Here is a 26257-nt window from a genome sequence, read left to right as displayed (position 1 = left end):
CTAGCTTCCCCGCTCTGCCCCGTGAGCTTCCTTTTCGGCTTGGTTCTCGGCATGTTGTCGGTTATTTTAAAGAAATAGTTGTCCAAACTCATTACAGAGTCACTCCCACCGCCAAAAATGACAATTCTGCAACGCAAATGTGTAAAGTAATCGGATAACTGAAAAGTATCACCGGAGCCTCCTGGAACTACGTGCTTCCTCTACGACGCCATCTTAACCCCCAACAAAGGGCATGTTAACAAAGGGGGCCCACCGTAGCTCGGGACATGCCCGTTTACAGAGCCTAGGCTTTATATTAACACTGGGCTTTTTTCTTCTTCAGCGCACACACAGTACGGACAGGTGATATTCACTGATTTTGACAGGACGTCATTTTGACAACAAGCGTTATGCAGAAATCGCTGACTCCACCCTTTAAATGGAAGTCCCTCATAAGTGTAATAACATGTCTCTATATACATGTAAGTGTGTTTGAGGCACAAATAGATCATTCATAACACAAACATTTTTGTAAAATTTTTATTACAAACACAAATATGTTGCACTCAGTTTTCAGATGTCATTCTATAGGCTTTCTCGTTCATGTTATTGTATTTTGTGAAATAAATCAAGCCGTAATTACCAGAGCATAATTAACATTCCTGTGCTACCTTCATGTTTCCAAAACCTTCCATCTCAGTTCTTTCCTCTTCTTCTTTATTTATTTATTTATTTCTCTCTCTCTCTGTCTCTCTCTGCCTCTCTCTCCCGCTACGTCTTCTTGTATGCACTTTTCTTCTTGGCGAGGTAGCTGCGGTAGTAGAAGTTACTGAAGAGTGCTATGAGGCTGAGGGAGTAGGCCACCACGATCATGTTCATGGTGTCAGGGAAGTCACAGTCAGTAAACAGGTTGTAGGTGGTGTGGATGGTTACTATGAAAAACTGGATCTGTGAGACAGACAGACAGACAGACAGACATACAGGACAAAAAGAGAGAGAGAGAGAGAGAGAGAGAGAGAGAGAGAGAGAGAGAGAGAGAGAGAGAGAGAGAGTGAGACAATACCAAGTGGCAGATTTGTCTGGACACTTTTGAGTGACCACAAACTGAAAAAGAAACAAAATACAAAGCGAGTGGCCATTGAGATTGGCGGACACAGACACACCTGGCAACCAAGAGAAAACAGACTCTGGCTGCGTTCCATTACCCAACCTTCCGTTCTACTTAATATGGTAGAAAACGTTTTTAGGATGTCCCAATATGTGGTCAGATTCAGCATGCTTAGAAATATCCAGATGCCCTAATACATCCAGTTGTGATTTTTAGCTTGGAAATCAGCATGCTTTTTTGGTCATTCTGACCCACAATCCACTGCACACAAGAAGTTACGTCACATCGACGGAGCCTCAGAGTGAAATCAACCAGCGATGCGACGGCTATACAGTATAAGAAAGTGGCAAGTTCAAGGTGCGATGTTCTAATGAAATAAGTACAATTGTGTGCCTACTGCATTCAAACTACATACTTTTTATGATCAGCTGTAGTATGTACTGTAGAATAGTAAAACGTTAGTTGGAACGCAGGGTGTATAATCATATTTATTGCTAGCTTTAGAAGGCAACGAGTAGGCCTAGATCTAGACCAGCTATCAATCACCACAGATGAACAGACACAATATCATTATTTTCCCTCACTATGATTGTGTGTGGAAATGTTTCATAAAGGTATTTAATACTGTAGGCTGATCTATATCCATATGTTTCATGGAGTCGCATTAGATTGAAATGCCCGAGCGGGGATCGTATATGAACGGTGAATGGTGGACGATGAACAATCGATCCTTCCCACGCCACCAGCTCCTCCTGTTTTACTGTATATAATTACCTTAAAAAACACAAAAGAAACACACACACACACACACACACACACACACACACACACACAAAGAGAAATACAATCAGCAATCCCCCCCAATCAACTCAATTCTCTCAGCTTCAGTCCACCAAATTGTCAAGCCAACTGTTAATGAAGCCTCAACTCTAAGGTCAATTCAATTATTGTTACATAATCAGTCACCACACTGACCTAAATATAGGTTGCAGCCATATAGAAGGGCAGAAAAAAACCCTACAAGATTCATTGTCTCATCATCAACGCTTTAAGTAGAAAACAGATGGTCCAGTAGGTAGTTGAGGAGCATCAGTGAAACTAATCTGCCAGCTAGAACAATGACAAGTCAAGAAAAGAAGCCGTCAAAATGAGTTCTCCAATTGTTTCCAAGTGTTTAATTGTTTTTTGCAATTACACAAGAGGGAAAGAGCTACCAGTGGTCTGCAATATTGGCCACACTGACATTTCAAATATAGAATGCCAAAACTTAAATATTTAATACAAAAACGGCCTAATCAGAGCTATAAGTGCTTTGAGTGCGAGAAAAGCGCTATGTAAATTGTTATCGTTATTATTATATTATTATAAAGTTGTCTGTTTTTATGCTGCAGGCTGGCATACTCCCTTCTGCTTAGCAAGTATCCAAAATGATCAGACGTATGATGAAGAGAATGAATCGGAATGAATCACCCAAATCAAAGTCAACATTTTAAATTTGATTTCACATTATTATCAGGATATTTTGGTGGCAAAGGCAGATTTAATATAGCAATTAATGCCGCTGAGGTGCACACACACACACACACACACACATACACACACACACACACACACACACACACACACACACACACACACACACACACACACACAGACGTAAACACTGACCAGCTGCAGTGAGGTGAGGTAGCGCTTCCACCAGAGGTATTTGGACATGTGCGGTCCCAGAGATGCCAGGCCGTAGTACAGGTACATGATGACGTGGACCAGGGAGTTGATCAGACCTATCATGAAAGCTGTGGGCACACACACAGGATGAGAATCACATATTACGCCCATGTAGTTATCTATAAGGGCCTTTTCTCCTTGAAATTTACACAATTAGTTTGATTTTTTAAGACATTATTGTTAGCGTGTACTACTCACACTGGCCGCCAGCCACATATTTAACCCCCGCCCACCAGTTGAAGATCATGGTGGTGTGATGGTAGACATGGAGGAAGGTCAGCTGACTGTTCTTCTTCCTCAGGATAAAGAATATCTGAAGCACACACGCACAGTCGCACAAACACACGCGCGCACACACACACACACACACACACACACAAATTGAACGCATACGGTGAGATCTTGCGGCAATGGGCTTATATGGAAGCACTATGGGTACAGAAACACATGCAGACGTAAGCATTTTTTTCCAAAAGATGATTGGTCTCAACAGTATATTTTGGGAGATGTTGTAAATACTTTGTGAGTTTTAAATAATAAATGGAGCTCTTAAAACATCAAAATAACTCTAAACTCACACATTCCTTTTCACTCCTTCCATATACTCACAGTGTCACTGAGCTCTATGACTTTGGAGAAGTAGAACAGCCAGCACACTCTGGCCATCTGGGTGAAAAGAATATATGTTATGTTATTATTATTTTATTCATTTTTTAAAAGTTAATTGTTGACCTTTATTGGACAGTTCAAGATCAGAGAATACAGAGTTGAAATGGGGAGAGAGAGAGAGAGGGGAATGACATGCAAGTAAAGGTCCAAGGGTCGGATTCGAACCCGCGACCCCTTCGATACGGTCTGAGCCTATGTGTGGTAGCGCTCTACCCACTCGGCACTGGAGTGTCACATGTTATTATTCATTTGATAAAACTGGATTTTACTGCATAAAATGTATTTCTCATCTTTTCAAAGAGATCAAGCCGTATTTAAACCTTAATGTAAGCATACACATATACATCTTGTATGCCACTTCTACATTGTCTGTTGGTTGTCAAGGTCTAGTCCATAAACAATCTCTGAGTCTATGTGTATGCAGAAAACATTCCACATGCATTTATATTTCTATATTGTTGAACAAAGTGCCATGTTGTAATAGGACTTACCCTCATGGCCAGTGGGCTGCTGCTGTAGTCCACCGGTTGGCACAGCAGATTGTATCCGGCCAGCCAAGAAGAGGCTGTGAACTGTAAAGACAGAGGTGTGTATGGGTTCATTCAATCAGCAAAGGGACCTTTGTCACACACACACATACACACACACACACACACACACACACACACACACACACACACACACACACACACACACACACACACACACACACACACACACACACACACACACACACACACACACAAATTGGCTGTGAATAAGATAAATCCCTGTGTTCCTCAGCTGTACATCTGTCCCGCCTAGGATTTTGTACGTATCAAAACTGCGTTAACTGATTTGTTAGGCCACTTGGGGGGCAGCATAAAGAAACTGGGATCAACACAGTGGCACAATTTTGACTTTTAAGTAACAGTTGCGTAGAGTACGTTGGGTTATAAGAGATTGTTTAACTAAAGGCAAAACAAAGCAATGACATCTTTGAGGGTGAACCAAACCAGTAGAGTTGCAGGTTTGCACACCAAAACCTTTTTGAACATCAAGCTCTGTAGAGCTGAGATAAACGGTACAGTCATTATGTCATATTATGCATTGTGATTTGGTTCATTGTTATTCAAAGGAAATAATGATTAGAGCATGATTGTTGACATGATTTTAACGTTTTGCTCTTGTTTTTATTCCATATATTATAGCTTATTGAACTCAAATACCATTTTGGGTGCTTTGGTTATTCAATAGTCAGTTGTTCGTTCCAACAACTGATGTGGATGCTGACATGCAAACAGTAAAAGAAACACTGTACATTTTCCTATACTAACCTACAGCATTCTTAACTACGTACATCCCTTACAAAAGTCCCCACACGTAAAATAGTACCTCATAGAACATGTACGCAGACAGGCAGACCATGGCAAAGTTGTAAACTATTAGGACTGGTTTGAGGTTGACTGGCTGCCTGTTTGCCATCAGCTTTGGCCCCGCCCATATAAGGAGCAGGTAGCACAGGAAGATGCAGCCGATTGGCACAGGAGAGTGGACCAGCGGCCAACTGTCTGTCCTCTTGTCTAGACAGAGAATGGGCAAGGGGAAAAAAGCATAAATCACTCACACACACACACACACACACACACACACACACACACACACACACACACACACACACACACACACACACACACACACACACACACACACACACACACAGAGGTTGTTCTATTGTCTGACATTAATATGTCTAACCATATTTCACTGAGACAGGTGAGTTATTGCATTGACAAAGACTTGCCTCCATTTTCCAGAATCCCTTGGTAGAAGACTTGTAATTTCTGCCACGCGGTGAGGGCCGGAAACCCCTGGGATGGACACACATGAGCAGGAGAACCTTTCAGTAGAGGTAGTAAGCACACAACTGAACCACTTGACACAATGCCAAAGGTACATAAGTTCTTTGATGTTCAAAAATGGGATATACAGTATGTTAAAGGAGGCATTTTTAGGATGCATTTGACAAGAGAGGCTATAAAAAAGAAGTCTTTCATTTTCCAGTGCAATGTTAACGATTTACTTACATTTTTATTTACATGAGTCGTGCCTGTGCCTACTTATATTTAATGATGGATTGACATAGAGGGAGCATTTTTAGTGAAGAATTGGCTTGTATTCTATACTCGACTGAAATGTGCCTTTGGTCTTGCCACCTCCACTAATATATATATCAGTGATTCTTGAGAACCGGGACAAAAGGCCGTCTTCCATATGTAACTGCTGTTATGTTTAAAACTAAAAATATTTAAAATTGTAGATGTTATTAGGGATTAAGAATAGAATGTCTGGAGCACAATTATCCCCTTAAATTTAATTTTATCATTACTATGTCAAATATATGACACTTTTTATCTTCTCACGACGTCCAAAACAGTATGTCCTCAGAGAAGGTTTCAATCTTTCATATGCAATTAAACCTATTAAAAATGTACTTTAATTATTAAAAAGAGCTTTTTTCATCAAAAGTAACACTAAATAATCTCTCATATCAATAAAAATGTTTTTTTTTACAAAACATTCATGTTTTATTAGGATACTAATGGGTGGGACCACTTTTTCTTTTTTTTTAACCTTTATTTATACAGGTATATCCCATTGAGACCGAAGACTCTTTTGCAAGGGAGACCTGTTTTCCTTCCCCACGTTACCATTCACACACACATTCATACACCGATAGCAGGCTAACTATCGCCATTCACTTTACTGTAAGTCAACACGGTCAGACATTTCATTATGTAAAATGTAATAAAATCAGGCGAAATAAGGGGCAGCTCTCACTTTGAAGGACCTCTCGTCAAATTCTACCTCTGCAGAGTACATCAGAGTCAGACAGGCTCTGATAAGTGTTGTAGTTTTAGAATATTTTACATTCCGAATCTTGAAAGTCCTGTGTCACAACCATGATATGTCAACACCGACTTACAATTTCTGAAGAAGTTATTTTAATTTTTTTAGATCATTTTATTTTCCTGAAGTAGTTCATACTAGCACCTGACATCATCAGAAAAACCAAATGGCTACTAGATAAATTCCATTTGTTATGTTTAAGAAACTTTAAATATGTCAACACTGAGTTGACATCTGACGGTGGTGATAGGCCAATGACGGTAAAAAAACAAAAGCTGGGAGGTTGTGTCAAAGCTTAGCTCAGTAGCTTACTATATGTTGGATACATACATGTCATTTAATTTGCTGAAACATAGGGTTTGTATTTTTTCAACATTGCACCCTGTTTTGTCCCACTTTTCAAGAATCACTGATATTGCTCTGGAAAAAATTAAGAGACCACTCCAAATGTTCAGTGTCTCTTAATATACTATTTATAGGCATATGTTTGAGTAGAATGAACATTTTAGTTTTATAATATAAACTACTGACAACATTTCTACCAAATTCCAATACATTTGTTGTCATTAAGAGCAATTTCATTAAGTTATGTAGAGATGAAGATTTGAGAAAAATCCAGATACATTTTTTCAGAAGCTGAGTATACAGTAGGGGAAGGTGGGGTGATTTGTGCAACTTTTTACTCAAAGTGATTTTAAAGTGAGGCCTTGACAGTTATGTCTCCAACTCAAATATGTACATATATTTCAGGATGTTGTGCATCCCTGGCAATAAAAACTTTGGATCTGGAATAAACTGTTTAAGAAATATAGCTTTCGGAAAAAAAGTTGTCTTGTCGCACAAATCACCCCACGTAGTCACCATCATCATCTTTCTGGCCATCTGAACTCTCATCAGTGGTGTCGTTAAGTGGAATTGAGATGTCACTCTCTTCTGAGCTACTGTAGACAATCACTTTCTTTTGGTGACCAGCGTATACAGCCATGCCACTGGCACAACTCTCAGAAATGTACTTTGCACTAGTTGCTCCGTGCTTGTGGAACCAACTGCCACCTGACAAATGTGATTCCCCCTACATTTCTGCCTTTAAATCAAGGCTCAAAACACCAATGTACACCCTGGTGTTTCCTCCCCATTAACCTCTGCACTACTTACTTACCTCTGCACTACTATCTGTGTTTATGTGGATGTATGGGCTTTACGTCTTTTATTTTGGTTATTGTTATTTTACCTTCATTGTTTACCTACTGAATGCACTATGTACAGCACTTTGGACAGTGCAAACTGTCATAAATGTGCTTTTATAAATACATTTTACTTACTTACTTACTTATAACTCACCCAGGCCCTTGCGCACAAATCACCCCATCCCCAGAATTTTGGATAATAGGCATGATGCAGCAATTTAGGTTTGACATTGTGCTAACTATATAGACTCAAAGTGTAGCATACCAAACGTGTCTATAATTGTTCAGACACAATAATCAAAAAACCTTGATCATGGAAATTTTACTTTGAAAGGCAAAACACAGTTTTTTGAGCTTAAATGTGCTTATATCTTATTCCTTGTGTCTCCCTTCTTTACAGGATGAGTCAAATGGATGGCTCTTCTTAAATATGTGGTCACATTTCCAATTTCTTCCACGGTTTTCTAGAAACAAGGGGTTTTGCAACTTCCAAAATGCACAAATCACCCCACCTTCCCCTATATACTTTATACTGTATACTCAGCTAACTTTATATACTGTATATATAGGTGAAGAAAAGACTTATGAAAGAAGTGATACTTCAACAAAATACGTCACAGAAGAAATTGCAACAATGTGTAACGGGGCGTAAAAAGTCTAACAACTGACACACTGTATTTCAACTGACTCGCTGCGTTTCATTAATTGTTCATAAATGTCAGACAGGAGGAGGAACACTGCTTTGCAAAAATTTGATTAAAGCAGCCGGAGATAATCTGGATTATGATTTAAGGATTATATTGACTAATCCAAACATGTCTCAGGATAATGGATAATAACTAATAATCCTCTTGATGAATGGCTGCCTAATGTGGACAACAGGGCGATGGAGTCCAAATATGGTCAACAGATGACGGTGCTGCCATCTAGTGTTGAAGAAAAATAAATCTGTGATTCTGACTTCCCAAACAATTTACAGTGGATCAATGTCCTGCAGTTCAATGGCCAATGCTCTCACAATTGTCCGGGCTACAGCATGTTTCATGATTAAGCACAGTTTATTCTCCTATTAGTATTGGTGTCATGAATATGTTTCCTTTTAACCCTGAATGGACAGACAGTTTGCATTGAACAGTATCATACACATTTTCCAAAGGGGAACCATTGTACATTTTTTCTCCATCCCAGCGATTTTGTTTCACATCGGGAATGTAAGTGAAAGCATTGATCATTACTGTGTTGGTGGCAGCAGAAGGCTGTGTTGACAGATCTACAGTAAGTAGTTTAACTGCTCCAGTATAGCAGCCTCAGTGGGATTTGCAGAGATTTGCTGGCTTCTCCAACCTGCTGAGGTGCAGGGGTGGCTGAGTTTACCACATGCTACAGCTCTGATAAATAGAAGTCAAAATACATTGATTTATTTTACAGTATTAACTTTCAACTGTTTCCATTTTTTGGTTTATTTTCTTGATCTGTGCAGTGTGTGCTTTTTTTTTTGCTTCTTACTCTTAAATTCTATCTGTTTTATTGTACACATGCGACCGACATACCAGGAAAAAAATAGTTTTTCGATTCTGATAACGAAAGCAGCCACGTCAGAAATCTACATGTCAGTATGTAAAATGCAGGTTATCATAGGAAATGATACAAAATGGATGGTCAGATGTATTAATTATGGTTGAGAACTGCATGACGTCAATATTACAATCATTATTATTATTACTATAATGACAATACATATTGATATACAGTGAGTGACTTTACCTTCATGTTTACGGAGACTGTTGATGATTCGTCCACTCAGCTCTCCTCAGTCAAAGCATGCGGCATCTCCGCCATGTGTTAAGGTGCACTGAGGTAATCCACCTGTACTCTCCCGGAGTGTGTGTGTGTGTGTCCAAAATGACATATGGCAGCTAGTTCCTTTATAGTAGCTTAGAGGGTCAAGTGCCTGCCAGCTAAATCCCATCTAGCAGAGTTACACTGTCATTCTGATCCGTGTGCCTGTGCCTGGGAGATTGACAACTAATGTCAGTGGTTCTTATGGTCTTACAAGCGTTATCATGAATTACTTAATTGCCATATTCTGTTCAATTTGGGTTTTTGAATTTCTTAGCTAAAAATCTGATCTAATATTTTACCCTGGGATCCTTTCTGTTTTGCATAAAAGTCAAAGTAAGCAACGTTAACAAGCACCTATAACAGTTTGTCCGTATTTCCCAAAGTGTTGATCAATTGCTTCAAGTTCTGTCTGTGAAAGAGGATAAGGTAACCTCAAATCTCTAATGGCATGAGCTGTACAGGTACTACACAACTGAAAATAGAAAGTTAGCATCATAATCAAAGCATTTTCATAGTGTATTTTCTTTTTTAATGCAGAACAACAACCCTAAAGGTTCACTCTACATGATTGCAAGTCATACATTGGAAGTTAAATAGACAAAGTTTGAAAGTTACGAGAAATATGTTAAAATTGATAAATGAGAGCAATGTACGTTATGTCAATTCAACAATGCTGCATCTGCATTTCAAACTCCACTACAAACACAAGTGAAATAGCTGATTTGTTATGTCTAAAGAATTTATTGGATTAGTGTACTAATCTAATTTATCAAACTGCTTCCTCTCCGATCCTTGTACACCTTCAAATGAGTAAGGGAGATCACTCAAAACTCTCCCTTCTCCATAGTAATAAAGCAGCACAACATATCACAATAAGATCCTATATGAGACAGGATTGATACAAGCAGAAGCTAAACAGGCAGGAACATGTTTGGACACTAATCTGACCTGAGGTTTAATCAGCAGCGATGCACCACCACATCCTCTGACTGTGTGTGGGTGAAAACAGCCATTCGGTCCATCCCGGTCTCTCCACACACATCCGTCTACAGCCCCCTGGCAAGGCAGGGTTTTCACCATAGACTTCATTAATGGGAGAGGCAAAGAAGTGCCAAGTGACTCTGTTGTCCACACACAGTTTAGTGAATGGTGTGGACATGTAAGCAGAGAAAACCTCAACCTGATTACTGCTTAAACACATTGAGCTGCTCAGCGAACGGCCTTACGTTCCTGTCATCGAAGTACAAAATACATTTCAGCAAAAGTAAAACACTAAGTAATCCCACACTAACTAACTTAAAGGTGGAGTCAACAAGAGAATGCTTGTTGTCAAAATCAGTGAATATCTCCTCACGATCCGCTGACTATCCGTACTGTGTGTGCCTGTGCGCCTAAGAAAAATCAAGTGTTAATACACAGCCTTGGCTCTGTTAAAGGGCATGTTGCTATAGCTACGGTGGGCCTGCTTTGTTAACATACCCTTTGTTTACATACCAGTTTACAGAGCCTAGGCTGTGTATTAAAGCCAGATTTCTTTTCAGCCCACACACACAGTAAGGAAAGGTGGAGATATTAGCCCAACACATTTGACAACAAGCTATCTTCAGAATGGCTGACTCCACCTTTTAATAAAAAAAAAAGTCAAAAAACACTAGTTCATTCAACTGGCCTCCTAATTATCCACTTCCGTCCCCGGCATGATGGCTGTGGTTGCCAGGCTGCTGTTGATCATTGTGATAATGATGATGATGATGAATATGAAGATGATGAGGAGGAGGAGGAGGAAGAGGAGGGTGAGTTGAGTTGTGGCTGGTATCAGGCAGCTGCTGGGACGCATTGGAGGGATGGTGGCCATGAGAATGATGGAGGTGATGGTGGTGGTGTTGGCTGGGGCGATGAGCCACCTCGGGAGCTGTGTCCCTTTCAGGAGCATCAGTAACCAACTGAATTGTGGGTACTGTAGTGCTGTTCTTCTTGGCCATAATATAGTCATCCTGGCAAATATAAAGGTCAATTTATAATGATATATATATTTTTCTGTTTTACTTTTTCTTTTTGTTTAGTTTGAAACTCTATTAAATGCGGTGTTTTAGTCACTTGGGGCCAGCAGGACAAGTTAAAGCAACAATATTGAACAATTAGGTTTGGTGCACTTTGGCGCCATCTTCAGGTCTCTGAGTGCAACTGCCGAATGCCCATTAAAAAATGTGTCTGTTCAATTTTTCCTTACTTAATTCCTTTTATGTAACTCTGGAATCATACATTAGTAGTTATTCTTGCTCACTCACTTTTTAATTTGCCAACGTTACATAGTGGTGCATTAAAAACAACATATCTCGTCAAGGTGCCATTACAATCGCCTATTTACACCAGCCGTGACATTATCGTTCATTTGGCATTGTGTTTTGCCAATTCCTGAGAAAAAAATATGTGGCTCTGTAGCTTCTGCATGGTGTCCAGCTTGTTGCTAACTGTGTCTTCCTGCTGTTTGGCGCGTAGCAAACTATACAAAACCCCTGTGCGTTTGTGTGTGTGTGTGTGTGTGTGTGTGTGTGTGTGTGAGAGAGAGAGAGTGTGTGTGTGTGTGTGTGTGTGTTTTGAGTGTGTGTAAACATGTCAGTGTGGCTGTTTTGAGATAACTCACTGTGCAGTTGCAGATATTCCTATAATGAGTGGCTCTGATTGCAGCCTCGATGTAGGGCGAATGCAGCAAACTGAAAGGCAGCACTATGTGGAAGGTGAGCAGGCCGCATCTGGCGGAAAAAGAAGAGACAGAGAGAGAGGGAATCAAATTAAATGTGTATGGGATTCACAAGAATTTTATCGGCACCCATATCAACATGACGCATAATCAAATGTCCAGAAATTGGTGGTTGGAAATACACTATGTATTATCAAGTCAAAACCATGACATTAGACATTAAAAACTGGTCAGCCAAGGTTGCTAGGATTAGTACTCATATTTTAAGCATGTTATGTTCATACTCAAGTCTAGAACGTACTTGGAGTGGTTGTGACATTTAAAAAAAAAAATCTTAATTGGTCCCACCTATCATATATCAGGAAGTCATCTTTGTCCCCATCCAGAGCCTCCCACACGTCATCTTGAAGAGGAGTCTGCTGGTACACGGGGACACCAGGGGGCGCTCTTCTCTTCAGCTCCCAGTACATGGCTCTGGACATAGCCTCACGCTCATTCACTATCATGAAAGACACCTCTGTCAGGTTGCTGCGGTCCAGCTTGGCACGCAGGCCTCCGATCCTACACAGGGGGACGGATATAGAGAGAGAGAGAGAGAGAGAGAGAGAGAGAGAGAGAGAGAGAGAGAGAGAGAGAGAGAGAGAGAGAGAGAGAGAGAGAGACAGAGACAGAGACAGAGACAGAGACAGAGAGAAAGTGCTGAGAATAAGTTACCTTTCTTTTAAATTGTCAAGTTGATTCAAACAAGACTTTTAAAAGACTTCTATCATGAAGTTTATGTTGGTCTTACTTGGAGGCCTGAGTGAGACAGAACTGTCAGCTGGCCTTCAGTAGCGCCACCACAACCACATTTCCCAGCAGCCCTTGCATGGGAGCCTGGTCCCTGATGGTCCAGTGGGGGGCAGGTTTGCAGATCCTGGATGCGTCGTTGTCCCCCTCCACCTCTAGAGTGACATGGGCGGCCCACAGCAGACCTGGCAGGGCCGCGTACAGCCACAGCCATGAGAGAGAGCGCACTGTCCCCTCCATGCCTGCTGGATCTACCTGATGACAAATACATGCAATGACCCCATGTTACTTTGACTAGATTGTCCAACAGGTGCCAAATGTACAGTAGCCTTTTCGTCCCTATACATGCATATTATCAAACAAATATGTAAAGCAGGGATTGAAAAAAACAACAATTATGAAGCGTTGGGTAATCACCATGAGGCTTTTAGATCTACACAGAACTTGTTGCCAAAGCTTCTATTATTTTTTAAATGTAGAGTAATCAATCCTGGAGAATGCTTGTTGTCATTCATCACTTTGTCAAAATCTCAGTGAATATCTCCTCACAATCCACTACCTGTCTGTACTGTGCGTGTGCTGAAAAAGAATCGTGTGGTAATATACACACAGCCTAGGCTCTGTACACTGGTATGTAAACAAAGGATATGTAAACAAAGCGGGCCCACTGTAGCTATCATATTGCCAGTTTACAATGCATAGAGGCTGTGTATAAACACTGCATTCTTTTTTTCAGCGCGCGCGCACACACACACACACACACACACACACACACACACACACAGTAAGGTACAGGGAGCATATTGTGAGAAGATATTCACAGATTTAAAAAATAAAAATTGATTTGGACAACAAGCTGTCTCCAGAATCGCTGACTCCACCTTTAATTGTGATCATGAATGCAGCCTGTATGGTGCAGGGTCTGGGCTAAAGGCAGATTCAATATTTGGATTTTTTTTCCCTGCCCTGGACAATGGCCACACAGTCTCATTACTAAATAATTGAAAGAGGTAACCGTCACTTTCTCTCTCATCACATTTAGGGATACAAATAAGACTGTATTGTGGGGTAAACAGCCAACCGACAGAAGAATGTTAGGGGGCAAACGGGCAGCCAGGCTGGCAAGGCAGACAAAGAGAGGCTGGCACAGACATATCAACAGCCCCATCAACATCCAAAAACAGTATACGCGCTGTACAAACAGACAAATGTGCCTTTTTTTCAGTTATTCGTTTTAAAATGAATTACTGTAACATTAATTATTGAACTGCAAATTTGATCTGAACTTTCACCAGCACCTCCACTTTTACCAGTGAGAAAAATGTCATTTGTGTGCCGCATAAACACTAGCTGTACTTACTGAATTTTGACTATATCAAGTATCTTAAAGTGCATTAATCACCTTTTAGATGCAGAAAATAATGAGAAGCAAAGAGTGGTTTTAGAAAGAGCGTTGACAGAAATTATGAAAAGACAAAATAAATTGAAAAACGATGGGTTAACATATTATCTGTTCATTTATACTTTTACAAATTGAAAGATAAACAGTCATTTAAAGCCAACGCAAAGTATGCCCAAAAAGACGGCCTTACCTCTGTCCTCTCCCTGTACTGTGACCCACATAGATAGACAGTAAACCTCCTGTTGTTTTAAAGCCTGTGGGGTTGACTAAGCACGTCCCCCAAATCAGACAGAGAGAGAGAGAGAGAGAGAGAGAGAGAGAGAGAGAGAGAGAGAGAGAGAGAGGGAGGGAGAGAGAGAGAGAGGCAGGGAGAGAGAGAGAGAGAAAACACCAGAAGTTGTACTATCTCAAACACATCAAATTCTGATCATGGAGAGGTGATATAAATATAATAGAAGTTGCAGAAATGTCTGATACCCCGCTTAGAGTCAAGGGATTTGGAAATAATTTGAAAAGTAAATATTTAAGTATGTAAATCACCAGTGCAAACAGTTACAGAGGCTAGCCGACCGTATCATGTTCAATACTGCAGGTCTACAGCCTTCTGTTCTGCCTGTTGTTATCTCACCACCCACTGCAATCTATTTAAAAAAAAATTGCAGAGCTGTGAGCAGCTCCTAGCATCCCTTCAGTGGTAGGCCTATTATTTGGTCATGTAGGCCTTCACTAAGAAGGTGGAGAGATGACTAAATTTAAGGGGTGAAGGAAATTGCACAAGAAAGCAGTAGAAATGTGTTAAGCCATGATCCAGAGCCTCCCACATACTGACTTTTTTAAGTAATTTAGTCAAGTCTTAACACACCACCGCATACCCAACAACCTGCTTAGATAATAGTGTGTAGTATGCAATTGACACACCCAAACTGTCTGTGGTACAAAACAGACAGTCACACTAAACTGGAGAACATGGTACACATTATACCTGCTAAACATCAGCATAATAACACGTTAGCATGTAGCCCAGCACCGTAGCTGCTAGCGTGACTTTGCCTTTGTTTAGTTTACTATCGAAGAACTTCTAGTATGTGATATTGATGCAGTTATTGAGTAATATTTACTTTACAATGAGTGAGTCAGGCATTGGACTGTGTAGAGGTGAATGCCACCATGTGACAAACAGAACCACTGTTCCACTTTAGTAAGCCCCAAGGGGCCAAAATCAATGACAGTCAGAAGGTCAAAGGGACAGAACTGCTGCACAGAGCCACATGTCCTGTCAAAGGAAGATGACAACATATGTTAACTGTACTGTAAACATGCACTGGAAAGCCACAGTGCTTACATGTATTGGTCAGTCTCTACAAACCAGTGTGCAACATGTGTAAGTTGTATTACATGTTCTAAATACGCATCTTAATACTGCAGTTTAGCTCAGGTAAATGAGCCAACTGCAAAACAAATATCTAATGTCATGCGAGTGATTTGCTCAGAGTCCAACCTGAGCTAAAGTATATGGCAGTAAATGTTGTATGCAAGGTAAAGATAACCATAGGAACACTTTCAATTGATAGGCTAGTGTGAGTATTTAAGGACAGTTGTGGTATTCAATTCAAATGTAACCAGTGTCGTGATGGAAACAATGCAGTTTATTTGTTACCTTTAGCTGTGTGACAAGCAGCCCAACCCACAGTACATGCACTGTGCTTTTTAGATGTGGTGGCATGTATGTCCATCGCAGGCATACACACAAATACAGGTCATTTTTAAAATCACTTTATTTTCCCAGTGTTTTGGATATTAAATGTCATGTGACTTACTTTTTTGTTGTTTAATAGTCTTTGTGGTAACTTCAAAAGCACTGCACATTCGAATACTTCAGGACTTAGCAAATTGTCAAATACCCCACAAGATTAAACTTGCATCAATCTAGTGTAGACTTACACTACTGGTAGTTTCTAGTTTCCTTACCAGTGAAGGGTTTACTTGTATTTCCTTTATTGACTCGGATATGATGAGCTTCTCTGCTCTCAGTACATTTGAGTATTTCGAATACCACTTGGATTTATTGTGCACACGTGCATGTAAACCAGTCAGTGAATCGCTTGGTTAAAGCAGCTGTGGGACACCGGACCTTAAAACACAAGCGGCAATGTCAACTGGCTTTGTGCAAATTATTTCAACACTTTTTTTTTCACACAACCCCTCACTCTCACGGCCTCTGCACACATCCTGCGTCTACCTCTGGAGCGCGTCGCCTTACCTTACTGCTGCGTCTCTCTGACTTTTCTCGGACACACATGGAACGTCTCAGCAGCTGCTGCTGCTGCTTCTAAAAACCCTATCTTTCTACATAGAGTTTTCATAGATAATTCCCATTAAAAATGAAGTTCTTTCGTGCCATTTATGATGCATATGATTTATATTGAGTCTAATATTGAGTCTGGACAGTAATCCGTGCGCCCCATTGCCTTTTTTATTTTTTTTGTCACATTTTCGCTTGTTGGAAGTTTTATTTTGAAAGGGACACACCAGGAAATGGTGAAACTACAGCGAAAACTGCCAGTGTGAAGTCAATATGACTCTCAGCAGAGTATTTCTCTATCAGTTAAAGCAGAGAGACCCGAGAGAGACGCGCGGCTCTCAGAAAAAAATAGGAGAGCCTCCTGAGGTAAAGGGGAGCGTCGCTGCAGACGTGCCTCCGACGCGCATCAGCAGTGCGTCTGAGGTTGGATGTGTGCCCGCTCTAGGTTGATTACACGGTCAGTGACAAAAAGTCAGACGCAGACGCGAGGTAGACGTGCAGTAGAGGTAGGATGTGTGCAGAGGCCGTCAGAGGTAGTCTAATTTTGTCACAGACTACACCGTACATCTCCTCACATGGGGGGGTGGGGGGAAGGGCATTCTGTAGCTCAGCAACTTCATGATTTAGAAATATAAACTGAAGCTAACTGCAAGCCATGTCTTACTACAGGTGAGGACTGCAAGCACAACCAGGAGACAATTGAAATGAGTCCGACTCATCAAAGCGAAGCATACATTCCTATTGATGCCGTAAGTCTTTCTTAGATCGCATAAGAAGCATATTGTGCACCACTGTTTTTAACACAGCAAATTCGGTAAAAGTCTTGCAAAAAAATACTGCCCAAGATCAGGACAGAACCCCTATGAGTTCCTCCTCTTCGTCATTGTCCCCTCCGCCCTGTGTGGGACTGTCACAGGTGGCCATGAGTCCCAGGCCCAGCTCGGCCAGCTCCTCACAGCTCATGTCGGTGGTGACCATGATCTTAGTCTCCAGGCGGTTACACAGAGTCCTGTAGGAGGGCAGAGGGTAGCCGATGTCCCTTAAGAACTCGTAGCCCTTGGTGCCCACTGCACAGCGGATCTTGCGGGCCTTGATGATGGTCTCCGGGGACCAGACGGCGCGGCGCGAGCGCTTGGTGAGCGACAGGGCGCGGATCTGGTCCTCAAACAGGAAGTTATGGAGACCCTTCTCCATCCGGTCCAGACGATACAGACGCTTCTTCATCTCCATTGCCTGGAGACGGAGGGGGAAGACGGTGTTGTTAGGGCTAATCACATGGAATGCTGCCTCATTGATTTAAAAAAGGTCACCTGTTATGCTACATTCTTTCAGGGTTTTTCCAACATTAAAACTGTGTGACTTAAAGAATCCCAAAAGTAGGAATAAAACACAACCCTGTTTCTTTTTCTCCACCTTTCTGGAAACCTGTGTTCAAAATGACATCATAAGGGGAGAAGCCACACCCCCACTACCGCCACCTGTGATAAGCACACCCCTGGAAACCACTCAATCTAACTAGCAGTTGGATCTAGATTCAGGCCCAATCGGAGCAGACTGGGTTTTTTGGAAGGCTGGGCGAAAAGAGACGGGCTCTAAAACAGAGCGTTTCAAACAGAGGCTGAGAAGAGGAGATTCGGAAATGGCACCGTGAAAAATATAAAAGGTTTTTTTGGACACTACACCATGAAAACTGTTTCTAGTAGAAACCCAAATTACAATTTTGAACCTGAAAATGTGCATAATATGCGACCTTTAATGGTGTATTGGTGATAATGCAGCAAATTGCTCCCTTAAAGCAAACAGAAATAAAAAGAAAGCAGGGTATTTTGTTGAAAGAGCGGCCATCCTACCTCCTTCTGTAGCCTTGCAGTGTGCTGCGTCTCCTTGTCCAGCTGTTTCTTGAGGAGTTGACACTGTGTACAGGGCTGCTGGTCCCCGCCTGTGCCCTCTGGATCCTCCTGCTCCTCCATGCCGGGCAGAGGGTTGCGTCTGGCATAGCCATGGTCCCCCATATTCAGCTCCTTCTCCGCTACAGACACAAAGCAATGTCCAATTAGTATCACATTTCCTAGCAGGATTGTGCATTATTACATTTACACTGAAGGGCTATTACAGCATTGTAAACATTGCAAATTAGGGGAGGATATACACCACAGCCATCTACCTACAGTCATAATTATGAGATAATAAGTCTCATAATTTTGACTTGTCACTCATAATTGCAGACAAATTATCTCATAATTTAATTTTATGACTTACCATGGGTATATTTTATAATCAAGGCAAAGTTTTCATCTTATTTTTAATTTTGAACAAGATTCCATAGAGAAGAGCTACCGATTGAATAAAGATGTTTTCATGTTACAGGAACAACGGCCAAGGAACTAACCAGACCTCGGTTCCTATGGTCATTGGTCCCGATACACACACCCAGTATAATATGAATTATTCAAGAGGGAATGTGGTTTCACATCACCACATTGCACACGATTTGCAACACAAACCTGGTTCGGGTTTCATGGGCGGCAGGATGAATGGAGTAGTGACAGCAGCAGGGTACGGTGGGATTCCGAAGTTGAACAGAGTGGGGACTGCATTGGGCCTCAACTTCTTTCCACCGGACGTGGACCTTGCTATGGCCTCAAACTGGCTCTCCTCAAAATGGTCCTTGAGGGAAAAAAGACAGCGATGCAAATACATTTTATCCAACTGGGTGATCCGAGCCCACATCCAAACTCCACAAGAAACAAGACAAATGCCTAGAGTGAATGCTATAATGTGGCACATGAACTGGTTACAGAATTATAACTCGTCACTGTTTTGGATGCATTTGTCCTGTCCAATTTGACACCAGATCTTTTGCTCCATGTTATGAATGTCATACATTTAATAGTGATTTAATCAGCACATACTTTATCTAATCCAGTTTGACAAAGTGAATAGACACCCAACAATTATTTTTCCGCATTTAAAAACACAATATTATCATTTATCCTATTTGATGGACCTGAAAATGAAGGTGATATAGTTTTTAAAACAGTTTTTTTTGTTTTGCCTGAATATACAATGCCTACTGGTTTCCCCTACAGCTAAGGTGGCAAGCATGCAGACGTCAGCATAACACCGGTGTCAGTGTATAACCATAGGCGTAAACTTACCTGGCAGAGTCTGGAGTGAGGAGTCGGTTCAAAGTCCCGTCGGCTGTTCACCACCCACTTCTTCTGACGGACGGGGTCTTTGGGGAACCTGAACAGCTGTTTGCCTACGTTGGTTGAATTGGAGCAGTTTGGAGCAGAGCAGCCACCCATTGCGGCAGTTTAAAAAAACAGCAACAAAAAAAAACAGCGAAGCTAAATTTAGCAAACGTCAAGTTAGCCTGTGGGCAGTGAAGCTCAGCTGGTGATTTGAATCATATTTTTATCGGTTTACGCGGTATTAAAAACAAGAAAAAGTTACATTTGAATTAAATATTAACTAGTGGAAACAAGTGTTCCGTCCTGAACACTTTTACATCGTAATATAGAGATACAATTTAAAATAGTTCATCAGAGATGAGATGTTTCTGAGTTTGTTTGAGCCAAAATGGCGCACTTAACCTCGACGGTTAGTTATAATGACGTATTGTTTATGTGAGTCTATTGTAAACGCCTGCTTGGGATTATAATTGAAATGCAAAAACTAAAATAGAGAAGAAAATAAATAACTAAGAAAATTATTCGAAATCTCCGACTCAAGCCTGTATTTATTAATTATGAAAACATGTGCATACATTTAGAGGAAAACGATTTGTATTTACGCTCAGGCAGTAGTGCAACTGCCATGTTTTTTTTGTCACAGGACCCCAAGAAGCACGTTGAAATGTTTACGGTGGGCACAGCACATGCACTGTCGATAAGCTTTATTTATGTTATAAACTACGGGGAAAAAAGAAGTACCGAATGAATGAACACATATAACATGAAAGCAGGAGTTCCGCATAGATAAGTTATCAATTAAATTAAGTATAACGTTGTGAGTAAAATAAGCTAATAGTGCTGGTAGGCAGCTGTGGGTAACTTACAGAAAACGTTTCGGACGTGAAGAAGAGCAGTTAGCTTTCTATTCAATTAAGTTTTAATAAACATGGCGTCTTCACTGGTTGTTCCAGTCATTGACGTCCAAAATGATAACTTCAGAGAGATGTGGCCCGCTATGGTTTTGGCCATCAAAACGTCTTCCTTCGTTGCACTGGACACGGTAAGTGCAGATGTGTGTGTGGTTGCTGGTTGTGTGTAAATGGAATGTCATGTGGGAGGAAACGACTATAGCTTTCCCCCACTCATTTAATTTCAGCATTGTGTGACTAAAATACAAAGCTTTGACGTGCATTTCCCTGTGTCGTTTTAGGAGCTGAGTGGTCTTGGAAACAGGAAAGCGCTGCTGGCTGAGTGAGTACAAACATCAGTGCTGCTCTCTGAACTTCTTCCCATCACACACTCACCTGAAATAGTATCATTATCCTACAAGAAGCCATGGGTGGAACAGTGTGTGGGTTTTTCCAGCCAGTGCCGTTCCAACTTTTACTACTTGTTAGCGTTTGTCTTTGTGTAAGTTAGCCCTGACCCTAGCTGTCATGTTCCAGGTCCATAGAAGACAGATACAAAGCCATAATCCACGCTGCTCGCTCTCGCTCCATCCTCTCCCTGGGATTCGCATGTTACAAGAAACTGGACGGCAAGGTACAATAAGATGACGCCACACAGGTGTCCAAATTGACCATTGAACCGTATGCTTAAAATGATAATAATATATTTCTGATGAGCAGGACATACTAGTAGAAGCAGGTTAATAAGATGGTTGCCACAGGTACTTAAATGACTTCTTTAGTAGCACATGTGTTATGTATGAATCCTTTCTTCCCCCAGGCTGCGGACACATACCTGGTCCAGGTGTATAACCTCACCCTGCTGTGTTCAGAGGAGTACATCATAGAGCCCCAGTCTGTCCAGTTCCTGGTTCAGCATGGCTTTGACTTTAACAAGCAGTACGCCCATGGCATCCCTTACTGCAAGGGCAATAATAAGGTGAGGATACTTCCATGCTGTTCTGCTTGATGCTGTGTGTTCCAAGCTTTGTCCCTTGTCCACTGATCTTACTAATGGTCTTACCGCTACACTCTGTTGCATTACTTCCTTTACTACATGTGTCAATTTTAAAACGATATGCTTATACCTTAAAGCCCTTTTTATTTAGGTTTTTCTGTTTTGCTTATTACAATGCGATAATGCAGAATTAATAGCATACATTTATTTTTTCATGCGGGCCAAGAAGCAAGATGCATATATAATAGCAAAGGATAATTGACCTTCAACAGATGTTAATATTTGATTCTCTCTCTCTACTGTGTTGTCAGGGAGAGTCAGACGATCGTGGCGTTCACATTCGAGCCTTATTCACTGAGCTGCTGCGAGCCAGGAAACCCCTGGTGCTCCACAACGGCCTCATCGACATGGCCTTCCTCTACCAGGTACCACCAAGCTATTTGATCTGTTTAACGTTCCCTTTCATTTCTTGTCTGTTTATTTAACAAATTAGGTAAATAAAAAGTGATTACTGAATAGCTAAAATCCCTAACTTAATTAATTGACTTATTTTTCTACAGCAAAACCTTTACCCCTTGTTAAATGACCTACCTAAATGTTGTTGGTATCACAGCTGCAACGATTAGTGAATGAATGTATCACTTGATACCCAGAAAATGACTTATATTTTCAAGTTTGTGAGTCGCATATCTCTATATGTTGGACGACTGATCAGAATAAAACAAACATTTGATGGTGTCACTGAGGCATCTTGAAAAATGTGATGGACATTGTTTTATATTTTCTTACATTTAGTCAATAAAACAATGAATTGGAAAATATGTATGTAGATTCATCATGGATTCAATTATTTGCAGTTGCATAATCATTGTTTATTGTTCATTTTAAATCTTTAAAATGCTTTGTCAAGTCAGCTTTGGTAAAAATAAGAGAACACTGTCAGAAATCCTCATATTATAATGAATGTTTTCACTTGGTGTTTGAACCTCATGCCTTTCTCACAGCATCCTGCTGCTGCATATATTTAATGCAATGAATTCTGTCTTTTTCTCCCAGAGTTTTTATGCTCATCTGCCTGAGCGCTTGGCCACCTTCACAGCCGACCTGTCTGAGATGTTTCCCGCTGGAATCTATGACACCAAATACGTCACTGAGTTTGAGCTCCGGCTTACAGCCTCCTATCTGGAGTACGCCTATAAGAAATGGTGAGTGTCTTTGGTTAGAGTAGAGTTAAATGTATTTCATGCTGTGTCCATTATTTATTGGACTGTAAACTACTGTATACTCATAATATCTCTTCCTCCTTCCAGTCAGCTGGATACCAGTCGCAGTGTGAGCTCTGGAGGGGCGGGCCCTGATCTTCATGTAGAGTTCTGTCGGTATGACGGTCACATGTCCAGCTATGTGGACTACAGAGTGTGTCCATCCGTGGCCTCTGCTGAGGGACACACTGAAATCTGCCAGCGCTTCTCGGTGAGTCTCTCTCCTTTAATTTTTCCACAGAGAAATCTCTTGGGGTTACTAAGGTCATGTTCACACCTACATTAATAGTCCAGTTCTTTTTTGTGCACCAGACGTGAGTTGGATACATTGTTTCATTTTTCAGATGGTTTTGTTAGTGTTCACAAAGGGTTAACTCAGACTGACTATACATTAAAAACAAAAGTCATATGCTGTTCAAATATTAGTCAAACAGTTAGGTGATCAAAAAGGCAAATCCCTCGTCATTTCTATCATCGCAGACATCATGGAGCATCGGCGAGTTATTTTCATGCTAGTTTTAATGTTGAGCGCACTTTGTAACAGCCCGAGTTAAATAAATGTAGTGCCACAAAGTAGCGGTTCATGTATATTTAATGGACATAGTGCCGTGGAGACTTTATGTTTTATTGTCGATTGGTAATTACTGAAAATTACAATAAAGTCGCAGTGCGCAAATCACACTTATATGACGACTCTGTATATTAGCCGAAGCTAATGCCAACTACAATCTGCACCAAGGGGTTAAACGCTCCGGGGTTAGATTCACAAGTCTGGTGTGAATGCAAATTAAAACTGTCAAGCTGACCTTTTATGAATAAGATTTTATTGCCTCCACTTAAGGTACAGTCCTATTTTCCTGTCTATGTCTTTTTCTTTATCTTTTAGAACAGACGAGCCAAATACAAGGTATGTTTTTCTGTGTAAATAACTGCATTATCTCCCCGGTCCTTGTGTTTGTCTAACAGGCGTTTGGCTGGTGTCCAAACGGCACCCAGTGTCCATTATCCCACGACACCGACCTGATCATCCTGCAGGACGAGAAAGGAACGGGGGACAAGAAGAAAAAGAGGAAGAGACAGAGGAAGAGAGATAGAAGCGAGTCAGCAGCGGCGGAGGGCTCCTCCATCTTTGACGGCGCGCCGGAAAACAAAATACCCAACATGGAGGTCGATCCAGAAGAAACACCAGACCACCGTCAAGAGCCTGCACCATGCCCGGAGAGTGTTCCTCTAGTGGACAGTGCCAGGAACACACAACAGAATGATGGAGAGAATATGACGACAGACAGCGAGGGGAACGCAGTGTGTGAAGTCAATACGGAGCTCACAAACTCTGCAACAACAACTGACGACGACACAAAAACCAACACAAACAACGGTGTACAGAGCAAAACGGAAGAAAAGTGCAGTGTGCCCCCAGCCAGCACCGACAGCCAGAAGAAGAAGGCAGACTCGGGGTCGCACAGGGCCGGCTTCGACGCTTTCATGACCGGATACATCTTTGCCCACTCGTGCACCTTCATCCAAAAGAAAGCCGTGAAGGAGAAGGAGGCCCAGAAGAAGGAGCAGCAGCCTTTGCTTCCCACCTGTCTCAATAAGGTTTACCTCAGCGGCAAAGAAGCTCCGCTCAACGTGGTCAAAAGCACCTTCTCCAAATCCTCCAAGGCCCACGTGCACAAGATGGAGATGGTGTGGGGAGGGAAAATGTAGCGTGCACACTTTTACACTGCAAGCTAGTTCACTGTTAAATGTTTTAGCCTCGCTAGCAACATGGAGTTATGGGTAGCACCGTTGCTCCACCACTTTGGTCCAGACGGAAATATTTGACACTGAAGGTCCCTCGAGGATGAATACTATTCCTACGCCCTAATTTTTCTTTTGTGCTGCAATGGAGTTGACATTTTAGTTGTTTGGTCAAATATCTTTGGGAGAAATATCTCTTTTCCAGCTCAGGATGACTTTGAACAACTTAGGGCATCCAATAACTTTACCACTGTCAACATCATAAGGTCACAAAATGTATTTGTTCAATTCTCATGTCCAAATACGGTGCAAAACAAAGGATATTCCCATCAGCCACAGCTTCCCTTTACTGTATGTAGAAAGATTATTTCAACATTTTATAATTTTTAGCTTGTTGCCTCACTCTCGGGTTCAAGACAAGGCAACAGAAACCATTCCTTTAACTGTGCTTGCATTTTTGAAGAATGCTGAAGAAATGGGCAAAGGTCGCCCATGGGTATGGTTTCTGTCTTGTTTCTACTGAGAAAGATTAGCATACTAACATGCCAAACAAAGATGGGGAAAATGCTAAACATAAGAGAGCAGCTGTCATGGCGCAGCTTCTTAGTCTTGTTTGTGATTTTTATGGACACTTAATCACCACAAATAGCCACACGCATTTTTTTCTCTCACATCTGTTGACTGTACATCTATTGGCGAAAAGATCAGTTGTGAAATGCTAAATTCTGTCTTACTGTTTAGCCAATCAAACTATTTTTGTCTGTTTCTGGTGCTCCCGTATTGTTTTTATTTTCTTAACAGTCTCCTATGTGGATATTTTACCCACCAATCCAACAACAACAAAAAACAGCAATATATTACAATGGAAAGGCATCTTCTTTCATTTAGTCAGCTAGTGTTTCTAAGTTGCTCTGGAAACCAGCCACAGCGGCATGAGGATTGATGAAGATTCATCCCACATTTTGTATCGATGAAGTACCTGTTTCATAAGTTACCTTTGGAAAATAAACGAATGCTCTTCAACCACTATTCTTCTGTTGTTGTTTTTACAATTTCAGTAACCATCCATATGCTCTGTGAGGCACCCTAGGCACAGTGGTGCTTTGCGCTAAAGGCTGACCGCATTATGAGTTATTTATTACTTGTACTAGTGTGAGCACCATATGCTGTGATTAGGTGTCCTGTATACGAACACTCTGAATTGAATACTAGACCTAGTGACAGTTTAAGCCTTTCAAATAGAACTATTTTAAATCATGTATAGTTTTGTGCTAAAGAGAATTCTACAATTAATTTAATTTAATATTCATTGATGAGAAACTGGGTCTGTATTGGTAAAAAATGTATGTGTTTTTTTGAGAGACATCATATTGAAGTGCTTCTGATCTGCCTAATGCAATCCCTGGTCTTCAGTGGTTCCTTATACCTGATGGAAATGTAGAAGCTGCTCAAATCTGGGAAATGGACTAAAGTGATTTGCTGTTCCAAAGTTCTATACACCTCAACACCTGCTTGTTGAAACTTGGCTCCAGATGCGGACTTGTTTTATAAGCATTTCAACTACTGTACATTTAA

At 41.1% G+C, this 26257-nt stretch overlaps 4 protein-coding genes across 4 annotated transcripts; 1 reads left to right on the top strand and 3 right to left on the bottom strand.

Annotated features, from left to right (window-relative positions):
* Positions 1-750: 750 nt before the first annotated feature.
* On the bottom strand, positions 751-9330 carry elovl8a (ELOVL fatty acid elongase 8a; the record flags this gene model as incomplete). The annotated part of the gene is made up of 8 exons (XM_080034007.1): positions 751-927; positions 2756-2883; positions 3014-3128; positions 3425-3481; positions 3976-4056; positions 4859-5046; positions 5268-5334; positions 9325-9330. The coding sequence occupies 8 exons, from the start codon at positions 9328-9330 to the stop codon at positions 751-753; spliced, it is 819 nt and encodes a 272-aa protein (XP_079890133.1).
* A 1744-nt stretch (positions 9331-11074) lies between these two features.
* Positions 11075-13132, bottom strand: selenop2 (selenoprotein P2; the record flags this gene model as incomplete). The annotated part of the gene is made up of 5 exons (XM_080034006.1): positions 11075-11123; positions 11236-11396; positions 12047-12155; positions 12452-12664; positions 12894-13132. The coding sequence occupies 5 exons, from the start codon at positions 13130-13132 to the stop codon at positions 11075-11077; spliced, it is 771 nt and encodes a 256-aa protein (XP_079890132.1).
* A 2841-nt stretch (positions 13133-15973) lies between these two features.
* On the bottom strand, positions 15974-20289 carry LOC307255261 (uncharacterized protein). Its single transcript, XM_080033922.1, has 4 exons — positions 19755-20289; positions 19101-19263; positions 18447-18625; positions 15974-17829 (listed from the first exon to the last, which is right to left on the bottom strand). The coding sequence occupies exons 1-4, from the start codon at positions 19902-19904 to the stop codon at positions 17443-17445; spliced, it is 879 nt and encodes a 292-aa protein (XP_079890048.1). The 5' UTR covers positions 19905-20289; the 3' UTR covers positions 15974-17442.
* Positions 20290-20428: 139 nt separating this feature from the next.
* Positions 20429-25658, top strand: toe1 (target of EGR1, exonuclease). Its single transcript, XM_080033921.1, has 8 exons — positions 20429-20832; positions 20983-21023; positions 21218-21314; positions 21501-21659; positions 21989-22102; positions 22734-22882; positions 22988-23150; positions 23906-25658. Exons 1-8 carry the CDS (start codon positions 20719-20721, stop codon positions 24647-24649), a joined length of 1581 nt encoding a protein of 526 aa, XP_079890047.1. The 5' UTR covers positions 20429-20718; the 3' UTR covers positions 24650-25658.
* Positions 25659-26257: the final 599 nt, after the last annotated feature.

This window comes from Ammodytes marinus (genome assembly GCF_949987685.1).
Source record: "Ammodytes marinus genome assembly, chromosome: 9".
In the NCBI taxonomy this organism is placed as follows: Eukaryota; Metazoa; Chordata; class Actinopteri; order Uranoscopiformes; family Ammodytidae; genus Ammodytes; species Ammodytes marinus.
Note: the sequence above shows the minus strand (reverse complement) of the source record. Positions and strands in the feature narration are given on the sequence as shown.